The sequence below is a fragment of the Podarcis vaucheri genome (genome assembly GCF_965113315.1).
Source record: "Podarcis vaucheri genome assembly, chromosome: 13".
Classification (NCBI taxonomy): Eukaryota; Metazoa; Chordata; class Lepidosauria; order Squamata; family Lacertidae; genus Podarcis; species Podarcis vaucheri.
This window is the reverse complement of record NC_138751.1, coordinates 47,189,025-47,211,913: the sequence shown is the minus strand read 5'-3', so window position 1 is coordinate 47,211,913 and position 22,889 is coordinate 47,189,025. Positions and strand designations below refer to the sequence as shown.

Here is a 22,889-nt window from a genome sequence, read left to right as displayed (position 1 = left end):
ATGTCTTCTAAAAGTCTGGTAATTGTTGTTCTCTTTGACATCTGATAGGAGGGTGTTCCACAGGGAGGGTGCCACTACCGAGAAGGCCCTCTGTCTGGTTCCCTGTAATATGACCTGGATGCTGTACGCCGGCCCCCTCGGGCTATAGAGCAAGATGAGCGCTGCAACCCCACAGTCGTTCGCAACTGGACCTAATGGTCAGGGGTCCCTTTACCCTTTTCCTTACTTGGGAGAGAGGAGGGAGGAAGGGAAAGAAGACTTGCCTCTTTCTTTGCCAAAAGGCCTAAGCAGCCAGGATTTCGTCTTGCATTGTGGCGCTGGCTGCTTCCGTTCCGCCGTGCGGTTGGCGAGAGATGAGGCAAGCTTCTTTTCCCTTCTCCTCCCACCACAGTACACCAGTTGGGTCTCTGCACCCCTACCCTTCCACCCCTAGCCTGCCCCCCTCTCCGCCCCTCCGCATGCTTGACACTGTCTGTCTGTCTGTGTGTGTCCCCTTTGCAGCACTGAGTGCCCTCCTGCTGGACATGCCCAGGCCTCCTGTCACGCCCTTTGTCTCCTCGTCCCAGGTGGCCCTGGAGCTGATGTTGCGCCTGGGCCTGGCGCATAGCCCCAACTCATTTGCCCTCTACGAGGAGAGCTGGCAGCACGTGCGCCCCCTGCCGGAGGATGCCCTGGTGGCAGACGTTCTCACGAGGTTCGAAAGGTAAATGACCTCCCCTCAACCCAGTACAATTTAACCTGTGTCACAGCTGGACACACTGGAGCCAGGAGGACTTAAAAAAGAGTTGGCAGCATGTTGAAAATCCCAACTCAAAGCGACATCCTAGCCTTTGCAGCTCCAGAGAGGATCTTGCAAACATACGGGGGAAGTGGCTTGGGAAATTCTGGGTTGCCGGAGTAGGGATGTGCATGTGATTGCAGGGGTGGGGTCTGTTTCAGCTAGCGGGAGCAGAACTCTGCAAAAATAAAAATTTTAAAAACCCCTAGTTATGCAGGGCACACTTCTGAGTTGAGTACAGAATGTATCTGACTTTGCGGGGAAGAGGGATACCGTAAAACCTCGTTTGTCGAATGTACAGTGGTACCTAGAATCATAGAATCATAGAGTTGGAAGAGACCACAAGGGCCATCGAGTCCAACCTCCTGCCAAGCAGGAAACACCATCAGAGCACTCCTGACATATGGTTGTCAAGCCTCTGCTTAAAGACCTCCAAAGTAGGAGACTCCACCACACTCCTTGCAGCAAATTCCACTGTCGAACAGCTCTTACTGTCAGGAAGTTCATCCTAATGTTTAGGTGGAATCTTCTTTCTTGTAGTTTGGATCCATTGCTCCGTGTCCGCTTCTGGAGCAGCAGAAAACAACCTTTCTCCCTCCTCTATGTGACATCCTTTTATATATTTGAACATGGCTATCATATCACCCCTTAACCTCCTCTTCTCCAGGCTAAACATGCCCAGCTCCCTTAGCCGTTCCTCATAAGGCATCTTTTCCAGGCCTTTGACCATTTTGGTTGCCCTCCTCTGGACCTCTGGTTAAGAACTTAATTTGTTCCAGAGGTCCGTTCTTAACCTGAAACTGTTCTTAACCTGAGGTACCGCATTAGGTAATGAGGCCTCCCACTGCCGCCACCCGATTTCTGTTCTCATCCTGAAGCAAAGTTCTTAACCCGAGATACTATTTCTGGGTTAGCGGAGTCTGTAACCTGAAGCGTCTGTAACCCAAGGTACCACTGTAACCCGTTCCGGAAGCCCGTTCGGCTTCTGAAATGTTCAGTGACCGAGGCGCGGCTTCCAATGGTTGCAAGAGCTTCCCGCACACAAGCGGTAGCTGCGCCAGACGTTTGGCTTCCGGAAAATGTTCAAAAACCGGAGCATTTACTTCCAGGTTTTTGGCATTCAGGAGCCGAAATGTTCCAAAACGGAGGTGTTTGGGAACCGAGGTTTGACTATTATCGAGCTAGCAGGAACGTTTCAGTCTTTTTCGTCTGCTCCAGTATCTGTGGCATATGCGGTCAGAACATTGGATCAGGTTAGGGTGTTTTTTTCACGTCCCAGAACTGACAGGATGTCTTTGCTTGCCTTGTTCTAGCTCAGCTGGGGAAAAGCCCCCCAGGAAGCCCCCTGGCCGACTCTGGTTCAGGCATTATGGGTGTCTGAACCTGGACTGCGTCCCCTGCAACAGCCAGGAGTTTGCAGTGCTATTTGAACAGGTAAGAGGTCACGCTGACCAAGAGAACAAGCTTGCAGGTGTGGGGAGTGCTGTTGTTCCAAGCGACACACCCTCTCCCTACAAGGCCCATTAGCTGTTCATCTATGGCTGCTGTAATGGGTATGAGTTACTCGTGCATAAACTGCCGCCGTTCTAGGCTTAATTGCCTTGGTTAAACCATTCTGACTGCACAGCCCATCTCAGCGTGGCTGTCTCAGTCGCTAGCAGAATCTGTCTGTGGGCGTTTCTTAAACCTTTTCCAGCATAGAAGCTGTCTGACTCTGTCGTCGCCTCCTCTCACTGCGCGGGAGTCTTCTGCGCAGGGAGGGCATGGGTAGTGGAGGGCCTGTGCTCTCCTCACTGATGTCCAGAGAAGAATCCCGGAGCTCTCCCTCCGCTTCCCCCATTTGCCCCCCTTTATCCCTGGTGTTGCGCTGATTTCCTTCCTCCTCTACCGAGCTGCTTCTCCCCCTGGTGCTGGGTCCTTCGCCTGCAGAATCTGGGAGCCTCCCCTTCGCCTCTCGCTCTGATGTCAGTTCCCTGTATTGCCCATTTGAGACGTTTCCAGCCTTGGGCTGCGTCACACTTGCAGAACCTGAATGGAGGCTTCTCCACCGACACCTCCCTCCCTTGCTTAGACCAGCTTTTCCTTATTGACCTGTCCACCCGCCTTAGTTTCCTGCTCTCTAATTCCAAGATCTTCCTTACCACCAGGGGATCTCTCGCTGGAGCATCGTCTGCTGGGCTGTGGGCTCTCCCGCTCGCGGTCAAGCAGCGAGCGGAGTGGAAGCAGCTCCCGTGCGGCCATTTCCTGGAGACAGCCTCTCTGACGGGAGTTGCCGTGTGCGAACGGAAACAGATACAGGGGACGAGGCACTCAGAGATCAGCCTGGCGGGCACGTGGTCAGCCTTTGGGTCTGTCCTCTGTGATGCAGAGGCTTATTTATCAGGTAAGTCGTCCCCCCTGCACTTCCGTATTTCCGGGCATGACTTGAGAAGGTACCGTATTTTTTGCTCTATAAGACTCACTTTTTCCCTCCTAATAAGTAAGGGGAAATGTGTGTGCGTTCTTATGGAGCGAATGCAGGCTGCGCAGCTATCGCAGAAGCCAGAACAGCAAGGGGGATTGCTGCTTTCATTGCGCAGAGATCCCTCTTGCTATTCTGGCTTCTGAGATGCAGAATATTTTTTTTCTTGTTTTCCTCCTCCAAAAACTAGGTGCGTCTTCTGGGTCTTATAGAGCGAAAAATACGGTACATGATGGAGAGAACGACGAGAGACCACTGGCACACACTCGAGGCCAGTCGTGAGGAGTAGTGGGCAGGCACTGCTATTTGGCAAAGCAGGATCCGACCATTATTGTGGAGGGAGGGATTTTCCAAGACATGTAGCACACTCCAGTATCAAAACAGATTTGGGTGTATTTGCAGGTGGCGCTGTGGGTTAAACCACAGAGCCTAGGACTTGCCGATCAGAAGGTCGGCGGTTCGAATCCCCACGACGGGGTGAGCTCCCGTTGCTTGGTTCCTGCTCCTGCCAACCTAGCAGTTTGAAAGCACGTCAAAGTGCAAGTAGATAAATAGGTACCACTTCAGCGGGAAGGTAAATGTTTCCGTGTGCTGCTCTGGTTCGCCAGAAGCGGCTTAGCCATGCTGGCCACATGACCCAGAGGCTGTACACCGGCTCCCTCGGCCAATGAAGCGAGATGAGCGCCGCAACCCCAGAGTCGGCCACGACTGGACCTAATGGTCAGGGGTCCCTTTAACTTTACCTAACACTGCTTTCATGCAGTCGCTTGCTATCTATTATCTTCTGGAAAGGGTGTATTTTCAACGCTTAGGGATTTGCATTGTGCCGGGGCAACTCTTAATACCTGTGCTATTTTCCTAGAAAAAAAGGTGCCAGAACTCACCACAAACTCCTCCCTTGTTCTCTCATAATGGCAAATGGCGCCTGCCTGAGAGGTGCCGAAACTGAGTTCCAGTGAGTTCAGACTGGGAAAAAGTCCTGCATCTTAACAGATATTGTGGGACCTAGTCATGACCATAGCTGCCAACTTTTCCTTTTTCTTGCGAGGAATACTATTCGGAATAAGGGAATTTCCCTTAAAAAAAGGGAAACATTGACAGCTATGGTCATGAGAGGGCAGTGACACAAGGTGGTAAACAAGTTTTGCTGAAACGACACATTGTGGGCAGCAACTGTTGGCTTTAGAAAAGGGACTCCCTACCCTGTGGCTAGTCCTCAGTCCCAAGGTGGCTGCGGTTGGGGATTAAGCACATTATGGAAAGCCAATTCATCTCAATAAATGTACTTTGAAAAGTGCATTTTTCACCCACCCCTCTTCCTGAATTTTCAATTCCCCAATTTTTGTACAATCTGAAAATTTTGGAAGTCAAACTAGTGAGAGATGGCACCTCTGATTATTTTGTCTCTCCCCTTACTAATGGTTTCAGGTTTTTTGAAAAGAAAAGTGTAGCCTATATAAACACAAATCAAGCCCTTCTGCATAACCTAGCCATAGGGAGGGTTAGCATTGAAATCCCAGCTAGCGAGCAGACTATCCTCTCTAGGCTACTTGTATTTAGTGTTTCAGCAAATAGATATCCATCTCACTGGTTGTCTTTAGCACCCAAAAACAGTTTCTCCCTCCCTTCATCAAAAGCTTTTCTTTTCTTGAAAGCGGAGCGCCTTGCTTGCGGAATATATAGTGGTACCTCGGATTAAGTACTTAATTCATTCCGGAGGTCCGTTCTTAACCTGAAGCACCACTTTAGCTAATGGGGCCTCCTGCTGCTGCTGCGCCGCTGGAGCATGATTTCTGTTCTCATCCTGAAGCAAAGTTCTTAACCCGAGGTACTGTTTCTGGGTTAGTGGAGTCTGTAACCTGAAGCGTATGTAACCCGAGGTACCACTGTACAACTCTCTGGCCAGTCTGGCTGAAGGATATAGACTACCCCTTTCTGCCCACTCCCCTATTGTCCTTCAAGGGAAAGGAGGTAGAGACTTAATCTGCAAGCAGAGGGGCAGGAAATGGCCTAGGAGGGGTAGGCCAAGCTCTGACCTTGCCCTATTTTCTTCTCAGGCAAAGGAGGCGGTGCAGCAGACCCAGCGTATTCCGCACGGAGCTGCAGGAGGAGACTCCCGCCGTTACCGCCACCAACAAAGGACTGCACTTAACGAAACGGCCAGCGATGGGACCCTGCCTGCGCCACCTTTCGCCCTGGCAGCAGCCTTGAATGCCAGCGAGATCTAGTGCCTTCCCCAGCCAGACACTTGTCGTGACGATACCCGTGGTACTTTATGCTCCTAAGGAGCTGGAAACGTATGTCCTCTCCTGTGTAGAGGGATTCCCTTCCCTTCCCCAACGCGTGTAAAAATTTATTTATATCGATAGATCTCCTTTCCTCCATTCGGTCTCTCGGAACAAGTAGTTGGCACGCTTCTCTCTTCTGCCCGTAAAGCTGCAGGCGGCTTGACACTGTGCCTATCGTCTGGTCTGTGCAGACAGCGCCGTGTTTTCACTCGCACATCAAGAGATGGTGAAGAACAGCGTAGGACTTGGGAGTGCTGGGTAGCATCTCCTCCTATGGCTCTCTCTTGCAAAGCTGTTTTTTTAAAAAACAAACAAAATAAATGTAGTAAACACAAGCCAGTGGCTGCTTAGCTTTGAGCTGGATGAAGCGTGTCTTGCGAGAGGGATTACCAGTTCCCCCCCGGAGTTTCTTGTCTCTTTTCCCACCACAAAGGCCTCTGGCCAAGCTGTTCTGAGCCCAGCTGATAGCATCGTGATTTATCGGTGAGAATCGTTTTTTTTAAAGGCAGGGTGTAAGTCTATAAATACTGCACGGTAACAGGGTGCCTCTAAAACAGCTGTTGCTCATGTTGCATCGCGTGGCCTCTTGCCTTTTTGTGCTGAACCTCTAATATCGTAGCTCGTTTTTCCGATCTCTCTCACTGCATGGTGAATGGCTTGCAATCTGCACCATCTGTAAGAGCGTTCATGTGAACAGAGGCTTGTTCAGCCACAAATTTGTGCACATGGAGTTTCCACTCCTTCTACACAATGCCCAAAGAAAAGGATTTCACAAGAGTTCTGAGTAAATGAAGTCCAGGGGCCTGCTGGACCAGGGTGAGAGAGCCCACATCACGTTACAAGCATTTTGGCAAATAGTTATCTTTTCTTTGACGTCCACAAATTGTGTCAAGACCCGATAGGCAGCAGGGAAATGCGGAAAGCTGCTTTGAAGCACACACACAATGACTTTCACTTATCTACTGAGCAAGTGTATTGAGCCCGAACCCACAAGAATCTGAAGTGGCCTTCAGCCCATGCTGAAATCAGAACTCAAAGAAGGTTCCTCTCGTCTCCCCAGCTGCAACCTCCAGGATGATCTTAACACACACCAGTTTAGACCTGGAAAATATTTTTCAAGCCTAACCAATATGGGGGGAAGAGGCAGTAAACGTGAGCTAGGTTTGCACAGGCCACAAAAGGTTGGCAACCCCTAACTCCCATCTCCAGGGACGTGGGTGGCGCTGTTGGTTAAACCACAGAGCCTAGGACTTGCCGATCAGAAGGTTGGCGGTTCGAATCCCCGCGACAGGGTGAGCTCCCGTTGCTCGGTCCCAGCTCCTGCCCGCCTAGCAGTTCGAAAGCACGTCAAAGTGCAAGTAGATAAATAGGTACCACTCCAGCGGGAAGGTAAACGGCGTTTCCGTGTGCTGCTCTGGTTCGCTAGAAGCGGCTTAGTCATGCTGGCCACATGACCCTGTACACTGGCTCCCTCGCCCAATAAAGCGAGATGAGCACCACAACCCCAGAGTCGGCCACGACTGGACCTAATGGTCAGGGGTCCCTTTACCTTTAACTCCCATCTCCACTGCTCGTGCCCTACGTACCAAGAAAACAGAGTCCCACAAAAGCTTCTGAATCCATGCAGCAGCACTTAATAGTTATATTCCACCTCCTGCCACCAAAATTCCACTGTAATGGTTTTGTGGATTTCTTCTTTGCACCAATCTCTCCCCCTTTTTTAAAAAAGAGCTGCCCATTCTACATAAACAACATCAAGTCTTTGTTGTTTAATCAAAGAATCCCATTTGTGGGATGGGTGAATCACTCCCCATTTCTGGGACATTTTTTCAGGGGGTGGATGGGTCACCTATGAGCCACTTGCTACGAAAATGGCAGAGGCTGGAGTGTAGCAAGACGGCAGGAAAGAATAAAGAGCTTGATGTATCACTCCCTCGCGTGTCAGGAAGTGTCAGCAGCTGAAAAGGTTAATCTGGCAGTTCATTGTTTTTAAAGAGAGCAAAATACGAGGCTTCAATTCTTGCCCATCACGACAAACCCATTTGTGGGCTCCTGTTTCTTCTGCGGTGGTTGGACTGTGCAGAGCAGAGGGAGACAACCTGTAGCCTCATTTGGCGGCAGGGCCAGCCTCACCCCAGTTCCCATGCAGCCCCTGCCAAGCCACCCTTACACCAGGGCATCCCTCAACAGGTTGAGCCACGCTAATGCAGTTTCCTGCAAGAATTCATGGTAGGAAATAGGAGGAGAATCCTATTGTGTTGTTTGGAGCAAAAGAAAACAAATACCATTGCTACCCAAAATAAAAGGGAATAAAGGGTTCTTTTGTTCAGCCGCTTTAAGAGCAAAGAATATGTCTTTTTCATCCCTGCTACTGGTCTCCATGGTCCTGTCCCTTTATCAGCCTGAACCTCCCTGTTAAAAAAAGGTAGCCGGATGCTATGATAGAGGTTCTGCCTGTTAGTCTGGTATCTCCTCACCCGTGTCCCGTCTTACGTGTAGCTACGGCACAGTTTCTTTCAGCTGCTGTGGGACGGTAACACAAAATACACAGAAACACAGGTGCCTAGTTAACTTCAAAACGTTGCATCTCTTTGGTGCTTATTTCCGCCTGCGATCGAATAAGTTTCAATAAAACACACGTGCGACAGGAAAACCGCTTAGCAGAGGAAAAAGCTTCTTAGGGACACGGAAAGGAACAAACAAGAAAAGGAGCTATTCTAATGCTGCTAACCAGACTCGCTCCTTGGGAAAATGCCAAAGAGACAGCCTGGTTCTTTTAAGGCAACGGGGGTGCAGTCAGGCCCAGGAATGGGAGCATTAGGCTGCAGCTTGACAAGTGATGGATATTCTAACAGGAGAGCCAAAAACAACACAAGGAATCCCTTCCCCTGTTTAGGGACCTGCAAGTACCCTCACAGCCCCAGCCCTGGGTCACAGGAGGTGAAGGACGGCATCTTTGTCACTTCCGGAGGGGTGCCCATGCCTCACTGCTCTTGTGTGCCCCAGGAGATGTAGTCAGGCCGGGTGGCGGCGTGGTATTCGTCTATCAGCTCCTGGACAACCTTCCGGGAGTCGTCGAGCTCGTCAAAGTTCTCCTTGAAGATGTCCTCCTTGCGGAACTGCTCCAGGAAGGCTTCGCGTTTGCGCAGCTTGTCGTACTGCTGGCAGGTGCGTTCAAAGAGCTGGGTAAAAGAAGAAGAGTTTGGATTTGATATCCCGCTTTATCACCTAAGGAGGGACGCGGGTGGTGCTGTGGGTTAAACCACAGAGCCTAGGGCATGCCGATCAGAAGGTCGGTGGTTCGAATCCCCGCGACGGGGTGAGCTCCGGTTGCTCGGTCCCTGCTCCTGCCCACCTAGCAGTTTGAAAGCACATCAAAGTGCAAGTAGATAAGTAGGTACCATTCCGGCGGGAAGGTAAACGGCGTTTCCGTGCGCTGCTCTGGTTTGCCAGAAGTGGCATAGTCATGCTGGCCACATGACCCGGAAGCTGTACACCGGCTCCCTCGGCCAATAAAGCGAGATGAGCGCCGCAACCCCAGAGTCGGCCACGACTGGACCTAATGGTCAGGGGTCCCTTTACCTTTAAGGAGTCTTAAAGTGGCTAACATTCTCCTTTCCCTTTCTCCCCCACAAAAAACACTCTGTGAGGTGAGTGAGGCTGAGAGACTTCAGAGAAGTGTGACTGGCCCAAGGTCACCCAGCAGCTGCATGTGGAGGAGCGGGGAAGCGAACCCGGTTCGCCAGATTACGAGTCCACTGCTCCTAACCACTATACCACACAGCTCAGAAAGCCACAGGTGGGCAGGGCGCTGTAGATTTTGCATCAAGGTGGCCAAGCTGAAATAAATTGGCAACTTAAAAAAACCAACAACTACGGTATGTTTTGTGCAGTAGGGTTACTAATAGTTCCAATGGCTCCTGCTGCTCAGAATGCAACTAGGCCTCTCAGCACTTGAAAGAGCTCTGCTGCCCAATGATTTAGTTTCAGCGGGGAGGGATTTTTTTCACTGCTGCCATCTCTGGCTGCATCTAAAGCCTCCGAACCAGCTGTCAACAGGGGCTGGGGATCCCTTGAGATGGTCTATCCATGGAGGCTTTTAAATCCTAATGGTTTCATCATCATCATCATACCCCACCCAATTGGCTGAGTTGTCCCAGCCACTCTTGGCGTCTTCCAACTCACATACAAAAATATAATAAAACATCAAGCATTAAAAACTTCCCTAAACAGGGCTGCCTTCAGATCTCTTCTAAAAGTCAGATAGTTGTTTATTTCCTAGACATCTGATGGGGGGGGCATTCCACGGGGAGGGTGCCACCACTGAGAAGGCCCTCTGCCTGGTTCCCTGCAACCTCCCTTCTCACAGTGAGGGTACTGCCAGAAGGCCCTCGGAGCTAGACCTCAATGTCCGGGCAGAACGATGGAGGTGGAGATGCTCCTTCAGGTCTAGTGTGCTGAGGCCGTTTAGGGCTTTAAAGGTCAGCAACAACACTTTGAATCGTGCTCGGAAACATACTGGGAGCCAATGCAGATCTCTCAGGACCGGTGTTATGTGGTCCCGACGGCCACTCCCAGTCACCAGTCTAGCTGCCGCATTCTGGATTAGTTGTAGTTTCCGGGTCACCTTCAAAGGTAGCCCCACGTAGAGCGCATTGAAGTAGTCCGAGAGGGAGATAACCAGAGCATGCACCATAGTTCTCCCATAGTTCTGCCCATTGCTCCATACAGTCACAGCAACACCCTCTCCAAACAACCCAGAACCACCCACTCTTTACTAGAAGCCTCTCCAGGAACATCTTACAGGACTTTCCTTTCTCTCCTACATTTACTTTCAGAGAGCTATCATCTTACGGCCCTTGCTTTTCTTACATATATCTCAACAAATATGAAACCTGAGCACAAAAAGCCTTAAGGGAAACTGAATCCAGTTTACAAGCGGTTCCTGGACTGTGATCAGCGTTAGCTACTAGTCAGGAGAGTAGATGGAAGTAACAGGCATCCTGCCAGGGCAATATTTATTAGGCCTGAAAATGCCAATCCCCTTAGTAGACGGACGCATCCGTACTTGCACCCAGACTCACCGACGAAATGTTGGTATGGTTGGCCATCATGAGACCACTGACCCGGTGTGCTGACGGCAAGTATGGAGACTTCCTAGAAAGCGCCACTTGGATGCTGGCTGGGCCCCAGGGAATGAAATTGGCCAGCTTCCTTTCTCGGATACGCTGCAGGCTCTTGTGGACCTGTAAGGAAGGCAGATTATTTTCAAGGGTGCAATCCGAGGGACCTGTATAGAATTTCTAGAGTTGGAAGGGACCACAAGGGTCATCTAGTCTGATCCCCTGCAATGCAGCAATTTTTCACCCACTGCGGAACTCGAACCCACAACCTTGAGATGAAGGGTGCCGTGCTCTACCAACCAAGCTATCCTGACTGCTTCTTCTTTGGATCATAGAAAGGTAGGGGCTGGAAGGACCCTGACGATTGCCTAGTCCAGGGTTTCCTTAACACGGGTCTCCAGCTGTTTTTTTGGACTACAATTCCCATCATCCCTACCCACGCTAGCAAGGGATGATGGGAGTTGTAGTCCAGTTGGAGACCCACATTCGGGAAACCCCTGATCTAGTCCAACCCCCTGTAATACGGAAATAAGCAGCTGCCCCATACTGGGATCGAACCTGCGACCTTGGCATTCTCAGCACCATGCTTGAACCAACTGAGCTATCCAGGCTAGGAAGAGACTGTGGACGCTTTACATTTTGAGTAGTGGTGGACCTCTGCAGCATTCCACAGGCACTGCAGACGTGTCTGGAGGTGGTTGGAGGATGGATGGCGTCTAACAGATTGAGGTTGAATCCTGACAAGACAGAAGTACTGTTTTGGGGGGGATGAGTGGGCAGGTGTGGAGGATTTCCTGGTCCTGAATGGGGTAACTGTGCCTCTGAAGGAGCAGGTGCGCAGCCTGGGAGTCATTTTGGACTCACAGCTGCCCATGGAGGCGCAGGACAATTCTGTGTCCAGGACACCTGTCTACCAGCTCCATCTGGCCCGCAGATTGGTGCATGCTCTAGTTATCTCCCACTTGGACTACTGCAATGTGCTCTACATGGGGCTACCTTTGAAGGTGATCCAGAAACTGCAGCTAATCCAGAATGAGGCAGCTAGACTGGTGACTGGGAACAGCCACCGAGGCCACGTAACACCGGTCCTGAAAGACCTACATTGGCTCCCAGTACGTTTCTAAGCACAATTCAAAGTGTTGGTGTTGACCTTTAAAGCCCTAAACGGCCTTGTCCCAGTATACCTGAAGGAGCGTCTCCACCCCCATCGTTCAGCCCGGACACTGAGGTCCACCTCCGAGGGCCTTCTGGTGGTTCCCTGAGAGAAGGGAGCTTACAGGAAACCAGGCGGAGGGCCTTCTCGGTAGTGGCGCCCGCCCTGTGGAATGCCCTCCTGTCAGATGTCAAGGAAATAAACAACTATCTGATTTTTAGAAGACATCTGAAGGCAGCCCTGTTTAGTGAAGTTTATAATGTTTTTAATATTTTGTTGGAAGCCGCCCAGAGTGGCTGGGGAAACCCAGCCAAATGGGCAGGGTTATTTTTCTATTTATAAATGAAATGTGGGTATGCGGTTCTCAGACTGCTTTCCTTGACATTGCCCATCATGAGCAGTGACCCCCCCCCCGGTGCAGGTTCCTCCATACAGTCCCTCTCCTATGGCTGATCTCTCTCTAGCCACTGACCTGGGTGGGATCCACTTCCCCCTGGATGATGTTAAGGATGGCGATGTAGCAATGGTTCGTCTGCCGGTCACGTCCCATGGACACCATGACGTTCTTGGGCTGCAGAAGCCGCCGCATCACGTCAAGGACGGTGGTTTTGCGGACGCTGGCCACCTGCGGGGGGGGGGGGAGAGGTCAGTATAGGCCAGTATTGGTAGAGAGGTCAGTATTGGTAGGAGAAATGAAATGTTCATGCCGCACACAGAGAGTGGATCATCACAGCTGGGAAGAATTCTCCATTTCAGGAAGCGTCTTCACCAAGAGGCTATCCTGAGACATTACAGAAGAATCACCCCTAGGTTCCAAGACCATTCGGAAGGAAAATGTTTCAGCCTCCCAGCTTTAGTTAACACGCCTCATACAACATCTCTTTTAATAATAATAATAATAATAATGATAAATTTTATTTATATCCCGCCCTCCCCAGCCGAAGCCGGGCTCAGGGTGGCTAACAACAAAAATACAATATTCTAAAATCATTTCATTAAAATTAATTCAGCTCAAATTGATGGCAACCATTGGGCTAAAGTTCAGTGAAGATTGCCAAAGGAGGGAGTCAGGCTGTGCCCCGGCCAAAGGCCTGGTGGAACAGCTCTGTCTTGCGGGCCCTGCGGAAACATTTCAAGTCCCGCAGGGCCCTAGTCTCTTGTGGCAGAGCGTTCCACCAGATCGGGGCCACAGCCGAAAAAGCCCTGGCTCTAGTTGAGGCCAGCCTAACCTCTCTGTGGCCTGGGACCTTCAAGATGTTTTTATTTGAAGACCATAAGTTTCTCTGTGGGGCATACCAGGAGAGGCGGTCCCGTAGATACGAGGGTCCTAGGCCGTATAGGGCTTTAAAGGTTAAAACCAGCACCTTAAACCTGATCCTGTACTCCACCGGGAGCCAGTGCAGCTGGTATAGCACCGGGTGAATGTGATCCCGCAGCGAGGACCCCGTAAGGAATCTCGCTGCGGCATTCTGCACCCACTGGAGTTTCTGGGTCAGTCTCAAGGGCAGCCCCACGTAGAGCGAGTTTTTCTGATATTTGGGGGAGCAGATTCACCTTCTTGGGCCACCCTGGCTTCCCTTAAGTGACAGAGATAGAAACAGAAAGACCAACTGCCAGGTCAAAGCCTGTATCTACAGATCAAGGTCAAGAAAACACACAGAAGTCGCCACACCCACACCATGGCATTTGATACCCTCTTCTGAACTGCCAGCCTCTGCGATCTGCCCTTCTGCATCTTCTCCTGCTGCTTGCGAGGGAAGGGGTGAAAAGGGGAGAAAACATCTGTATTTAGCAGGGTGGGAGTGCTGCCGAAGGGGTCAGCCTAAGGTATTACCCTTCCTTTTCGTTTCTGCGCACCTGCAGGCAGCAATTTTCTCTGGGGAGGACACATACCCCTAAACATTTCGTGATCTAATGGGAGAAGAAACTAAAAATTTCCAAAAAAAATATTAATTTCTTCTCTAATCGTCAGTTCTGTTGCTACCCACGATGGCGGCCTCATTCCCTGTCACGGTGTTTCCTGAGTCTCAGACAAAAGCGAGCGTTTCATGTGTGAAGTAGGAGTTGGAATCTAGAACGGCGATGGGTCAGTTTCGGGAAGATGTTCTTGCACACAACCTCATGCCAATGTGGAGGGTACTGGGAGCTGACAGCTGTGTAATAGGAGGCAATGCATGTTCTTTGTGCATTTGTCCATTTACTGTATTTACCGTATTTTTTGCTCCATAAGACGCACCTAGTTTTTAGAGGGGGAATGCAAGAAAAAAAATTCTTTAAAGAAAGCGCTGAGCAGAGCGTGTATGCATCCCAGGCTCTGCTCAGCTCTCCCTTTCATGAGCCACGAGGTGATGGGCTGCCCTTCTCCCTCCTTGTTCTGACTTTTGGATAGCCCCGCGAAGCCTCCACAGGGCACGGGGATGAAGGCTCCCTCTAGCTGTTCTGGCTTCTGGGATAGCCGCGCAGCCTGCATTCGCTCCATAAGATGCACACACATTTCCCCTTACTTTTTAGGAGGGGAAAAGTGTGTCTTATAGAGCGAAAAATACGGTATTTCCCCCGATTTGAACTAGAAAATGGTGACTTTCTTGAGACAAAATGAGAGTACCCCTAAGCATTGTTTTAGAAAAAAAGCACTGCCCGCAGGCCTCTAACACCATTATAATCATTGCAACCATAGACTGGACACATTCTGACTGCACAGTTCCTAGGATGTGCGATGGCTGGCCATTAAAACAGGAGGGCAGGAGACTGAAGACAGTCTCTTCTCAGACCCCTTGAGGGTGCAGAGGGGAGCCAAGAGCCAGTAATGGTACAAGCATGAGAACTCCCATGCTTAGGAGCAGAGGCAGGAAAGCACTTACAGCCTGGTCTGTGGTGAGAGGAGTGTAGCCCGTAATCAGGAAGTGCAATCTGGGAGTGGGAATCAGGGAGGCGATCAGCCCGATCAAGTCATTGTTCATGTAGCCCGGGTAGCGCAACGTGGTGGTGCTGGCAGACATGATGGTGGAGACCTAGCCAAGGAAGCAAAACCAAAACCGTAAGCCAGGGCAAGGCTTTTTGCCAACACCAAAAGGAGAACACATTCCTGCCTTGGATCCCGAACGCTTTGGTACTCGGACGTTTTGACTCCTGAACGCCGCAAACCTGGAAGTGGGTGTTCCGGTTTGCGGACGTTCTTTGGAACCCGAACGTCCGACGGGGCATCCATGGCTTCCTTTTTTAAAATAAATTTTTATTAGAAACTTAAACAAAACATATTATCCAAAAATATCACATCCTTAATTTTCCCAATTTTCCTCCCTCTCCCCAACCTCCCATAAAGGATTCCCCCTCCCCGACTCCCCTCAGTTAAAATCTTTGGTTTCTCTGTGGATACTGTTCTCTGCATGTTACAAATTTGTATAAATCCTTAAATTATCCAACTGATTATTGTCAATAAAGAGTTTGTGTTTATTCAAAACCTGCCAGAGTCCAATTCACTTTGTTGTGTCATCAAGTACTTTGTAAAGGGTTCCCATTCATCTTTGAAATCACACTTGTCCTTGTCCCGTAGCTTATGTGTCAATTTTGCCAGTTCTGCATAATCCATCAATTACTCTTGCCATGATATCCGCGGCTTCCGATTGGCTACAGAAGCTTCCTGCAGCCAATCAGAAGCCGCGCCTTGGTTTCCGAATGGAAGTCGAACGGACTTCCGGAATACATTCCGTTCAACTTCCAAGGTACTGTACTGTTTTCAAGGGGCTCCAGGAAAAGGAACATGTGTCTATTTTCCAGGACCACTTCTCTCAACCTCCTCTCAGAATCCTAAAATATATCAGAATCATAGAGTTGGAAGGGACCACAAAGGTCATCTGGTCCAACCCCAAAGATGCAGCAATCTTTTGCCCAATGTGGGGCTCAAAATCACAACCCTGAGATGCGGAGTCTCCTGCTCTGCTGACTGGGCTATCCCAGGTCCAATGTGGGCGACAAAGCTGAGTCAGAGGGAGATGTGCCAGCGCTAAGAGTTTATTCCAAATACTTCCAAGTTTAAAAAAAAAAAATGGAGCCAAAATGGAGCCTTTCCTTGGATGCAAATGTTGGGCTTGGACGTATGAGAATCAGGTTAACCAGCCCTTCTACTGGGCTCTTATCTCTGGAATAAGGCAATTAATCTTGCAAGATGTAATAGCACTCTTCAATTAACTACACACAACCTAACACAATCCAGTAAAAACACCCAAATACTCAAACTTGCAGAGAACATGAGAAAAACCAATAGCTGGCAAACGAGAAATGCCCAACGCTGAAATCTGAAAAATAGGAGTTTGCTTATTTCTAGCGAGTGAATAAAGGTAAAGGGACCCCGACCATTAGGTCCAGTCGTGACCGACTCTGGGGTTGCGGCGCTCATCTCGCTTTATTGGCTGAGGGAGCCGGCATACAGCTTCCGGGTCACATGGCCAGCATGACTAAGCCGCTTCTGGCGAACCAGAGCAGCGTACAGAAACGCCCTTTACCTTCCTGCCAGAGCGGTACCTCTACACTTGCACTTTGACATGCTTTCGAACTGCTAGGTGGGCAGGAGCAGGGACTGAGCAACGGGAGCTCACCCCGTCGCGGGGATTCAAACTGCTGACCTTCTCATTGGCAAGTCCTAGGCTCTGTGGTTTAACCCACAGCGCCACCCGCGTCCCTAGCAAGTGAATAGGGTGGGCCGAAAATGTCATTTGGATCAAGTTCATTCGAAGCCCACACTTTTATTTGCCTGAAAACATTACGTGCCACTTTTCATGAGCACATTTTTCTTTAAAGTGGCATACAGTTGCCATTTTTAAAAGGGCCTACAGAACCAAAGTTATAGTAAACAGCAGATTTAAATTCCCTGCCCTGTATTTTGACGTCACTTTAACCCCCAAGCCTTCCTTCTTCAGAGGCTCGGCGGGGTGGGGACATCTTCTTCTCCCATCATCCCTGCTTACTCACCAGCTGGTTGATTTGGGAAAAGGTGGGATTCTGGATATGTAGTCTGTCAGTCGCAATGCGGTTCAGGGCTGTGTTGTCTAGAACCACCTATCAAAGGGGAGGCAGGGGTTAAGAAGCAAAGGATGAGTACATGTGGTGGTGAGGAAGGGCATCCCTCTGCCCGCTTAATAATAATAATAATTTATTTTTTATACCCCGCCCATCTGGTTGGGCTTCCCCAGCCACTCTGGGCGGCTTCCAACCAAATATTAAAATACAGTAATACATCAAACATTAAAAGCTTCCCTAAACAGGGCTGCCTTCAGGTGTTTCTAAAAGTCTGATAGTTGTTGTTCTCTTTGACATCTGGTGTTCCACAGGGCAGGTGCCACTACCAAGAAGGCCCTCTGCCTGGTTCCCTGTAACTTGGCTTCTCGCAGTGAGGGAACCACCAGAAGGCCCTCAGCGCTGGACCTCAGTGTCCAGGTAGAACGATGGGAGTGGAGGCGCTCCTTCAGATGTAATGGACACACAATGTTCCAATTCCACCCCACATCTCCATTTGTTTCTTGACTGCTCTCAGCTGAATTCTCAGCCACGTTATAGGACTAACTGACGTGGAGATACTAGGGAACGACATATCAAACAACAGTGGAAGCTCAGGAGACACCCAGAAGCTCCCTGACTCTGACTGTGTTGCCGTACGACCAGCGAAACCTTAAAAAAATACCAACCAACTCTACGGAAATTGTTCCCGTGGTCCATCTCTCCATACACAATGGTACCTTGCTTGTCGAACAGCTTGGCTCCCTAACAAATCGGCTCCTGAACGCAGCAAACCCGGAAGTGACTGTTCCGGTTTGCGAACGCTTTTCGGAAGCCAAATGTCTGACGCAGCTTCCGATTGACTGGTTTTCGAACCATTTCGGGAGTCGAATGGACTCCTGGAACGGATTAAATTCGAGAACCAACGTACCACTGTGTTTAAGTATAGGGTGTTAGGTATAGGTGGTAGGGGGGGAGGGAAGGGAGGAAGGGAGTTTTGTCTTCCCCACCCCCCATGGCACCCCCAATTTTGCACCCCTTACCACACAGTCGGCATTCTGTGTCAGCCGCTTGAGGGTCAGGAGAGAGTTGTACGGCTGAACAACCACATCGCTCATCTCATCTTGGTTGGGAAAGACCGAGTATGTCTGCACCAGCTTCTTGGGGTACCTGCGAGGAGAGAGATGGCCGCTTCAGTAAAGACAAACATCCTGTATCTCTTTGTGCTCCTGCAGGACTCGTTTCTGTGGCCACAGCGCCAAGGTGTGCATGATGACCCGGTAACCATTTTAGGAGATTAGATGTGCTACTTGGCTGAGGGCTAATCAGATGTTGGCGTGATGAGCCTTGTGCGGTATCTTACTGACTCCTGGCAGAGTCCGTTAACAATTTATACTTTATTCTTGGCTTCTTCCCCTGCCAGATAAATTTAGATATATATTTTTGCCATTCCTTGAAGTGTCCTGTGCCGCTGATTACGGGTATCGATTGGAACAAAGGTAACATTCTTGGCAATACATTCATTTTTATTACTGATATCCTCTCCCACAGAGATAAATTCATCCTTCCCCATACCTCCAAATTTTTCTTTATTTCTTTCCAGGTATTTGTATAGTTATCCTTAAAGATATTTATATTCTTAGCTGTCAACCACACTCCTAAGTATCTGACATTCTCCTCTGTTATCAATTCTGTAATTTGTTGTAGGTCTTTTTTATATTGTCCTGCCACATTTTGCACCAACATTTTCATTTTAATTTTTTTTAACTTGAAACCTGCTATCTGGCCAAACTCACAAATCTCATCCAAGACCCGTGGTATCAGGTCTTCCACAGTAATCACAAGGTCATCTGCACGCTTTATTTCCCACTGAGAGGTAGAGGAAGACTTAATGGAGTGGGACAAACATGTCGTTTTTTCAAGAGTACAGTGGTACGTCAGGTTAAGAACTTAATTCGTTCTTGAGGTCTGTTCTTAACCTGAAACTGTTCTTAACCTAAGGTACCACTTTAGCTAATGGGGCCTCCTGCCGCTGCGCGATTTCTGTTCTCATCCTGAGGTAAAGTTTTTAACCCAAGGTACTATTTCTGGCTTAGTGGAGTCTGTAAGCTGAAGCGTATGTAACCCAAGGTACCACTGTAATACTATGGGGCACAAGTACATGAGTTCTTATTAGACTTCTTATTAGACTGTATTTATTTCCCACGATTTGAACTAGAAAATGATGATTTTCTTGAGTCAAAATGAGATTACAGTGGTACCTCGGGTCAAGTACTTAATTCGTTCCAAAGGTCCGTACTTAACCTGAAACTGTTCTTAACCTGAAGCAGCACTTTAGCTAATGGGGCCTCCCGCTGCTGCCGCATTGCCGGAGCACGATTTCTGTTCTCATCCTAAAGCAAAGTTCTTAACCCAAGGTACTATTTCTGGGTTAGCGCGTCTGAAGCGTATGTAACCTGAAGCGTATGTAACCCGAAGTACCACTGTACTACAATCGTGTGGGGAAATCACAGCCCACCAATTTCGGCAAAAACCAAGAAGTTGCCGCTTTCAAACATAATGAAAATTAGCCACAACCAAGGAGTGTTTACTTGGGGCGTTATTTCCGAGACCAAAGGGCAGGAGTCAAGTAAAGGCTGTGGCTCCGTCCCCTTCCTCGCAATTTCTGAAAACCTTGCAAGGATACGGGCTCGCAAATCGCTGCGTGTCGAAGCCAGAGAGATGCGGTTTGCTTTAGCAAAAGCTCAAGAACATTCCTTGTCTGCGGTGGCAGGCTGAACTCAGCCTCTTCCCCCTGTTACAAGTCACAACTTCACCAGCTCCAAAGCTTGCCCAAGCTGGTGTCTGGGTGGGGCAGGCCTGACTCTGAGTCAGCCGGGCGTCTTACTCATCCGCTGGGCTGCCTGCTCTCCAAAGTAGCCTGCCTGGCTGCATCGCCTACCGCTCCCCCAGTGGTGTGTGCATATGGGTCCGTGCATGTGTGGGGTTTTTTGTGCCATTGCTCACCTGTCATTTAATCTCTCCAGGAGGTAAGAGCCCAGACCAGAGCCTGTCCCACCGGCGATGGAATGGCACAGGACAAAACCCTGGAGGAAAGAACGACGTGCAACAGAAAATATGTCAATGCACATTACAACCATCAGGCCAAAGGACAATCAAAGCCACTGTCTGTGCTCAAGAAGGGACGCGGGTGGCGCTGTGGTCTAAACCACTGAGCCTCTTGGGCTTGCTGCTCGGAAGGTCGATGGTTCGAATCCCTGTGACGGGGTGAGCTCCCGTTGCTCTGTCCTTCCTCCTGCCAACCTAGCAGTTCGAAAGCACGTCAAAGTGCAAGTAGATAAATAGGTACCACTCTGGTGGGAAGGTAAATGGCGTTTCCGTGCACTCTGGTTTCCATCACGGTGTCCCGTTGCACCAGAAGTAGTTTAGTCCTGCTGGCCATATGACCCGAAAAGCTGTCTGTGGACAAATGCCAGCTCCCTCAGCCTGAAAGTGAGATGAGCGCCGCAACCCCAAAGTCACCTTTGACTGGACTCAACCATCCAGAGGTCCTTTATCTTTACCTGTACTCAACAGGTGAAGGATGGTTGAACTAGCCCCTTTTTTTAAAAAACTGCCACGCTGTGTTCATTGAGTTTCCATGAAAATTCAGACAACACTGCTGCCCAATTGCTTTCTGCATTACCGTCTTGTAACCTTTTCAGTCCTGATTGGTGCCATTTTAAAAAATAAAATAAAAGGCAAATCTGAAACGGTGGACCGTATGGAAGGATTCCTTTGTTTTTTAGCTGCAACCTTATTCCTTGCCCTCACTACTTTTATTTTCTTGTAAAACCTCCCCCTGCGTTTGTTTGTATGGGATTTCCTGCTTTTATTCGTTATTAATTCCAACTATCTGTCCACTGCGTCGATGTTGACTTTAGGATTATTTTTAGCGGAGATCAATTGTTTCGATATTGTATGGATAAACAGCTACTTTGGGGTTTGTTAGTTTTTTTGTTAACCTTTTGCATACTTTGTATTTCTACAAGCCGGCTTGAGTCTTCTTGAGACAGGCGACAGATAAATTTAAGAACAACACAACATCTGCAGCTCAAACACCACAGGAGATTTGCCGCACCCCTGCCCCCTAACCCAAATTGTAACCATGTTCCTCAATGTTGCCTGAAAAAACAGAGTGGATTACATACCGTATTTTTCGCTCCATTGGACGCACTGGATCATAGGAGGGGGAGAATAGGGAAATTTTTTTTTTCTTTTTCTCCCCCTCTAAAACAAGGTGCGTTCAAGGTACATTCACCAGAGCTTGTGGCGCTCCAAAGGCTTCAGGGATCTTTGAGGCTGGCGGTGGGGGAAAGCGCGCTTCCCCCCACCGCCAGCCTCAAAGATCCCTGAAGCCTTTGGAGCGCAGTGCCCCGCTGCCCTGCAGAGGTTTGCGCGCAGCCATCCCCAAGCTAGAGCAGCGAGACGGAGCACTCCGTCTCGCTGTTCTGGCTTGGGAACAGCCTTGCTAGCTTCTGCAGGACACCCCGCTGCCCTGGGGAGGCTGTTCGCGCAGCCATCCCCAAGCTAGAACTGCGAGACGGAGCGCTCCGCAGTGCTCCATCTTCCTGTTCTGGCTTTGGGCTTAGTGGCGCAGCCTGCATTCACTCTATAGGACGCACACACATTTCCCCTTAATTTTTGGAGGGGAAAATGTGCGTCCTATAGAACGAAAAATACGGTAAATCTGTTGGGGAGTCAAAAGAAGAAAAGGACCTTGAAACCTGTTTTCAATTCAGAATGCAGACTTATAACTTACAGGTTAGTAGAAAAACAAAGAATTTATTTATGTACGCTACAACAGTAGCAAGAGTCTTGTTAGCACAAGGATGGAAGAATGAGGAAATCCCAACGAAAGAACAGTGGCAAGAAAAAATGATGAGTTATGCAGAATTGGCTAAATTGACATACAAACTGCAAGAGAAGGACAACGGTGACTTTAAGGAAGAATGGGAACTTTTTACAAAGTATCTAAAAAGACACCAAAATGAACTGGACTCCTTGGCAGGTTTTGACTTCCGGAATGGATTAAGTTTGAGAAGCAAGGTACCACTGAATATGGAGAGAAAGAGAGAGGGAGGGAGAGATGGAAAGAGAGAGACAGTATCAACTTCCCCATATTAGAGAGAGAGAGAATTAACTTTTCCTTAATTCCAGAAATTTAATGAGCCTAATTGAGCTGCTTTAAAACAACAACAACAACAACAACTTTTCTTCCTTTAATCTACAAGACAATGCATGTGTGCGTAGTGGAATCTCATACAAGCAGAAAACACTAGCTTGTTTTTGGACAGCCCTGTGTCAAGACCCGTGATCACTCAAGCTTGGCATGAGAGGGAATAGCAACAGTTTCTATCTTCCTAAGGGATTCAAAGCAGTATACAGTGGTGCCCGGCAAGACGAATGCCTCGCAAGACGAAAAACTCGCTAGACGAAAGAGTTTTCGGTTTTTTGAGTCGTTCCGCAAGACAAATTTCCCTATGGGCTTGCTTCGCAAGACGAAACGTCTTGCGAGTTCTTGCGAGTTTGTTTACTTTTTCTTAAAGCCGCTAAGCCGTTAATAGCCGCTAAGCCACTAAGCCGTTAATAGCCGCTAAGCCGCTAATAGCCGTGCTTCGCAAGACGAAAAAACCGCAAGACGAAGAGACTCGCGGAACGGATTAGTTTCGTCTTGCGAGGCACCACTGTACCTGGAGGATTTCCAAAAAGACAAGTCCCAGGAAGAAGCTAACCAGACCACAGACTGGACACTGATAGCTAAAGGAAGTAACAAGGTGTCGCATTGAATAGAACTGCCATCCTTGACTGTGAAGCAGAAAAGCGTCTCTCTCGTTTTACTAGTGTCAGTGGCACGCAAGCAGCCGGAGACAGACAAATCCCCAAGGTGTAAGGCTGTACCTAGAAGCAGCAGCCGAGCAAAAGTCTGAACTCCTCTGGAGGGAGGAGCCCAGAGAGGGCGGCTGCTGCTGAGATCTGCCAGGCTGGCTGCCAAGATAGGTCATGCCTCGTTGCAGCTGCCAGTGGAACAGCAAGAGTAACCTAGCGGATTAAA

The 22,889-nt window shown here is 49.3% G+C and overlaps 2 protein-coding genes and 1 long non-coding RNA gene across 5 annotated transcripts in view; 2 read left to right on the top strand and 1 right to left on the bottom strand.

The window, feature by feature from the left end:
* The window catches only part of LOC309516450, a 94,195-nt gene extending 88,333 nt beyond the window's left edge, over positions 1-5,862 (top strand). Inside the window, exon 2 of the long non-coding RNA XR_014212934.1 lies at positions 5,234-5,862. This is a non-coding gene — a long non-coding RNA (uncharacterized lncRNA). The remainder of the gene's footprint in view (positions 1-5,233) is intronic.
* PLEKHH3 (pleckstrin homology, MyTH4 and FERM domain containing H3) overlaps positions 1-5,862 on the top strand; it is a 39,496-nt gene extending 33,634 nt beyond the window's left edge. For all 3 annotated transcript variants that reach the window (XM_082194906.1, XM_082194905.1, XM_082194904.1), the window contains exons 9-12: positions 567-703; positions 2,092-2,212; positions 2,926-3,161; positions 5,297-5,862. In XM_082194906.1, coding sequence (XP_082051032.1) covers positions 567-703; positions 2,092-2,212; positions 2,926-3,141 — 474 coding nt within the window. In that variant the 3' untranslated portion in view covers positions 3,142-3,161; positions 5,297-5,862. The remainder of the gene's footprint in view (positions 1-566; positions 704-2,091; positions 2,213-2,925; positions 3,162-5,296) is intronic.
* A 2,227-nt stretch (positions 5,863-8,089) lies between these two features.
* The window catches only part of TUBG1 (tubulin gamma 1), a 23,414-nt gene continuing 8,614 nt past the window's right edge, over positions 8,090-22,889 (bottom strand). The window contains exons 5-11 of the mRNA XM_082195006.1: positions 19,802-19,881; positions 17,839-17,965; positions 16,772-16,858; positions 14,665-14,814; positions 12,276-12,428; positions 10,612-10,773; positions 8,090-8,709 (exon numbers count right to left, since the gene is read on the bottom strand). Coding sequence (XP_082051132.1) covers positions 8,512-8,709; positions 10,612-10,773; positions 12,276-12,428; positions 14,665-14,814; positions 16,772-16,858; positions 17,839-17,965; positions 19,802-19,881 — 957 coding nt within the window. The 3' untranslated portion in view covers positions 8,090-8,511. The remainder of the gene's footprint in view (positions 8,710-10,611; positions 10,774-12,275; positions 12,429-14,664; positions 14,815-16,771; positions 16,859-17,838; positions 17,966-19,801; positions 19,882-22,889) is intronic.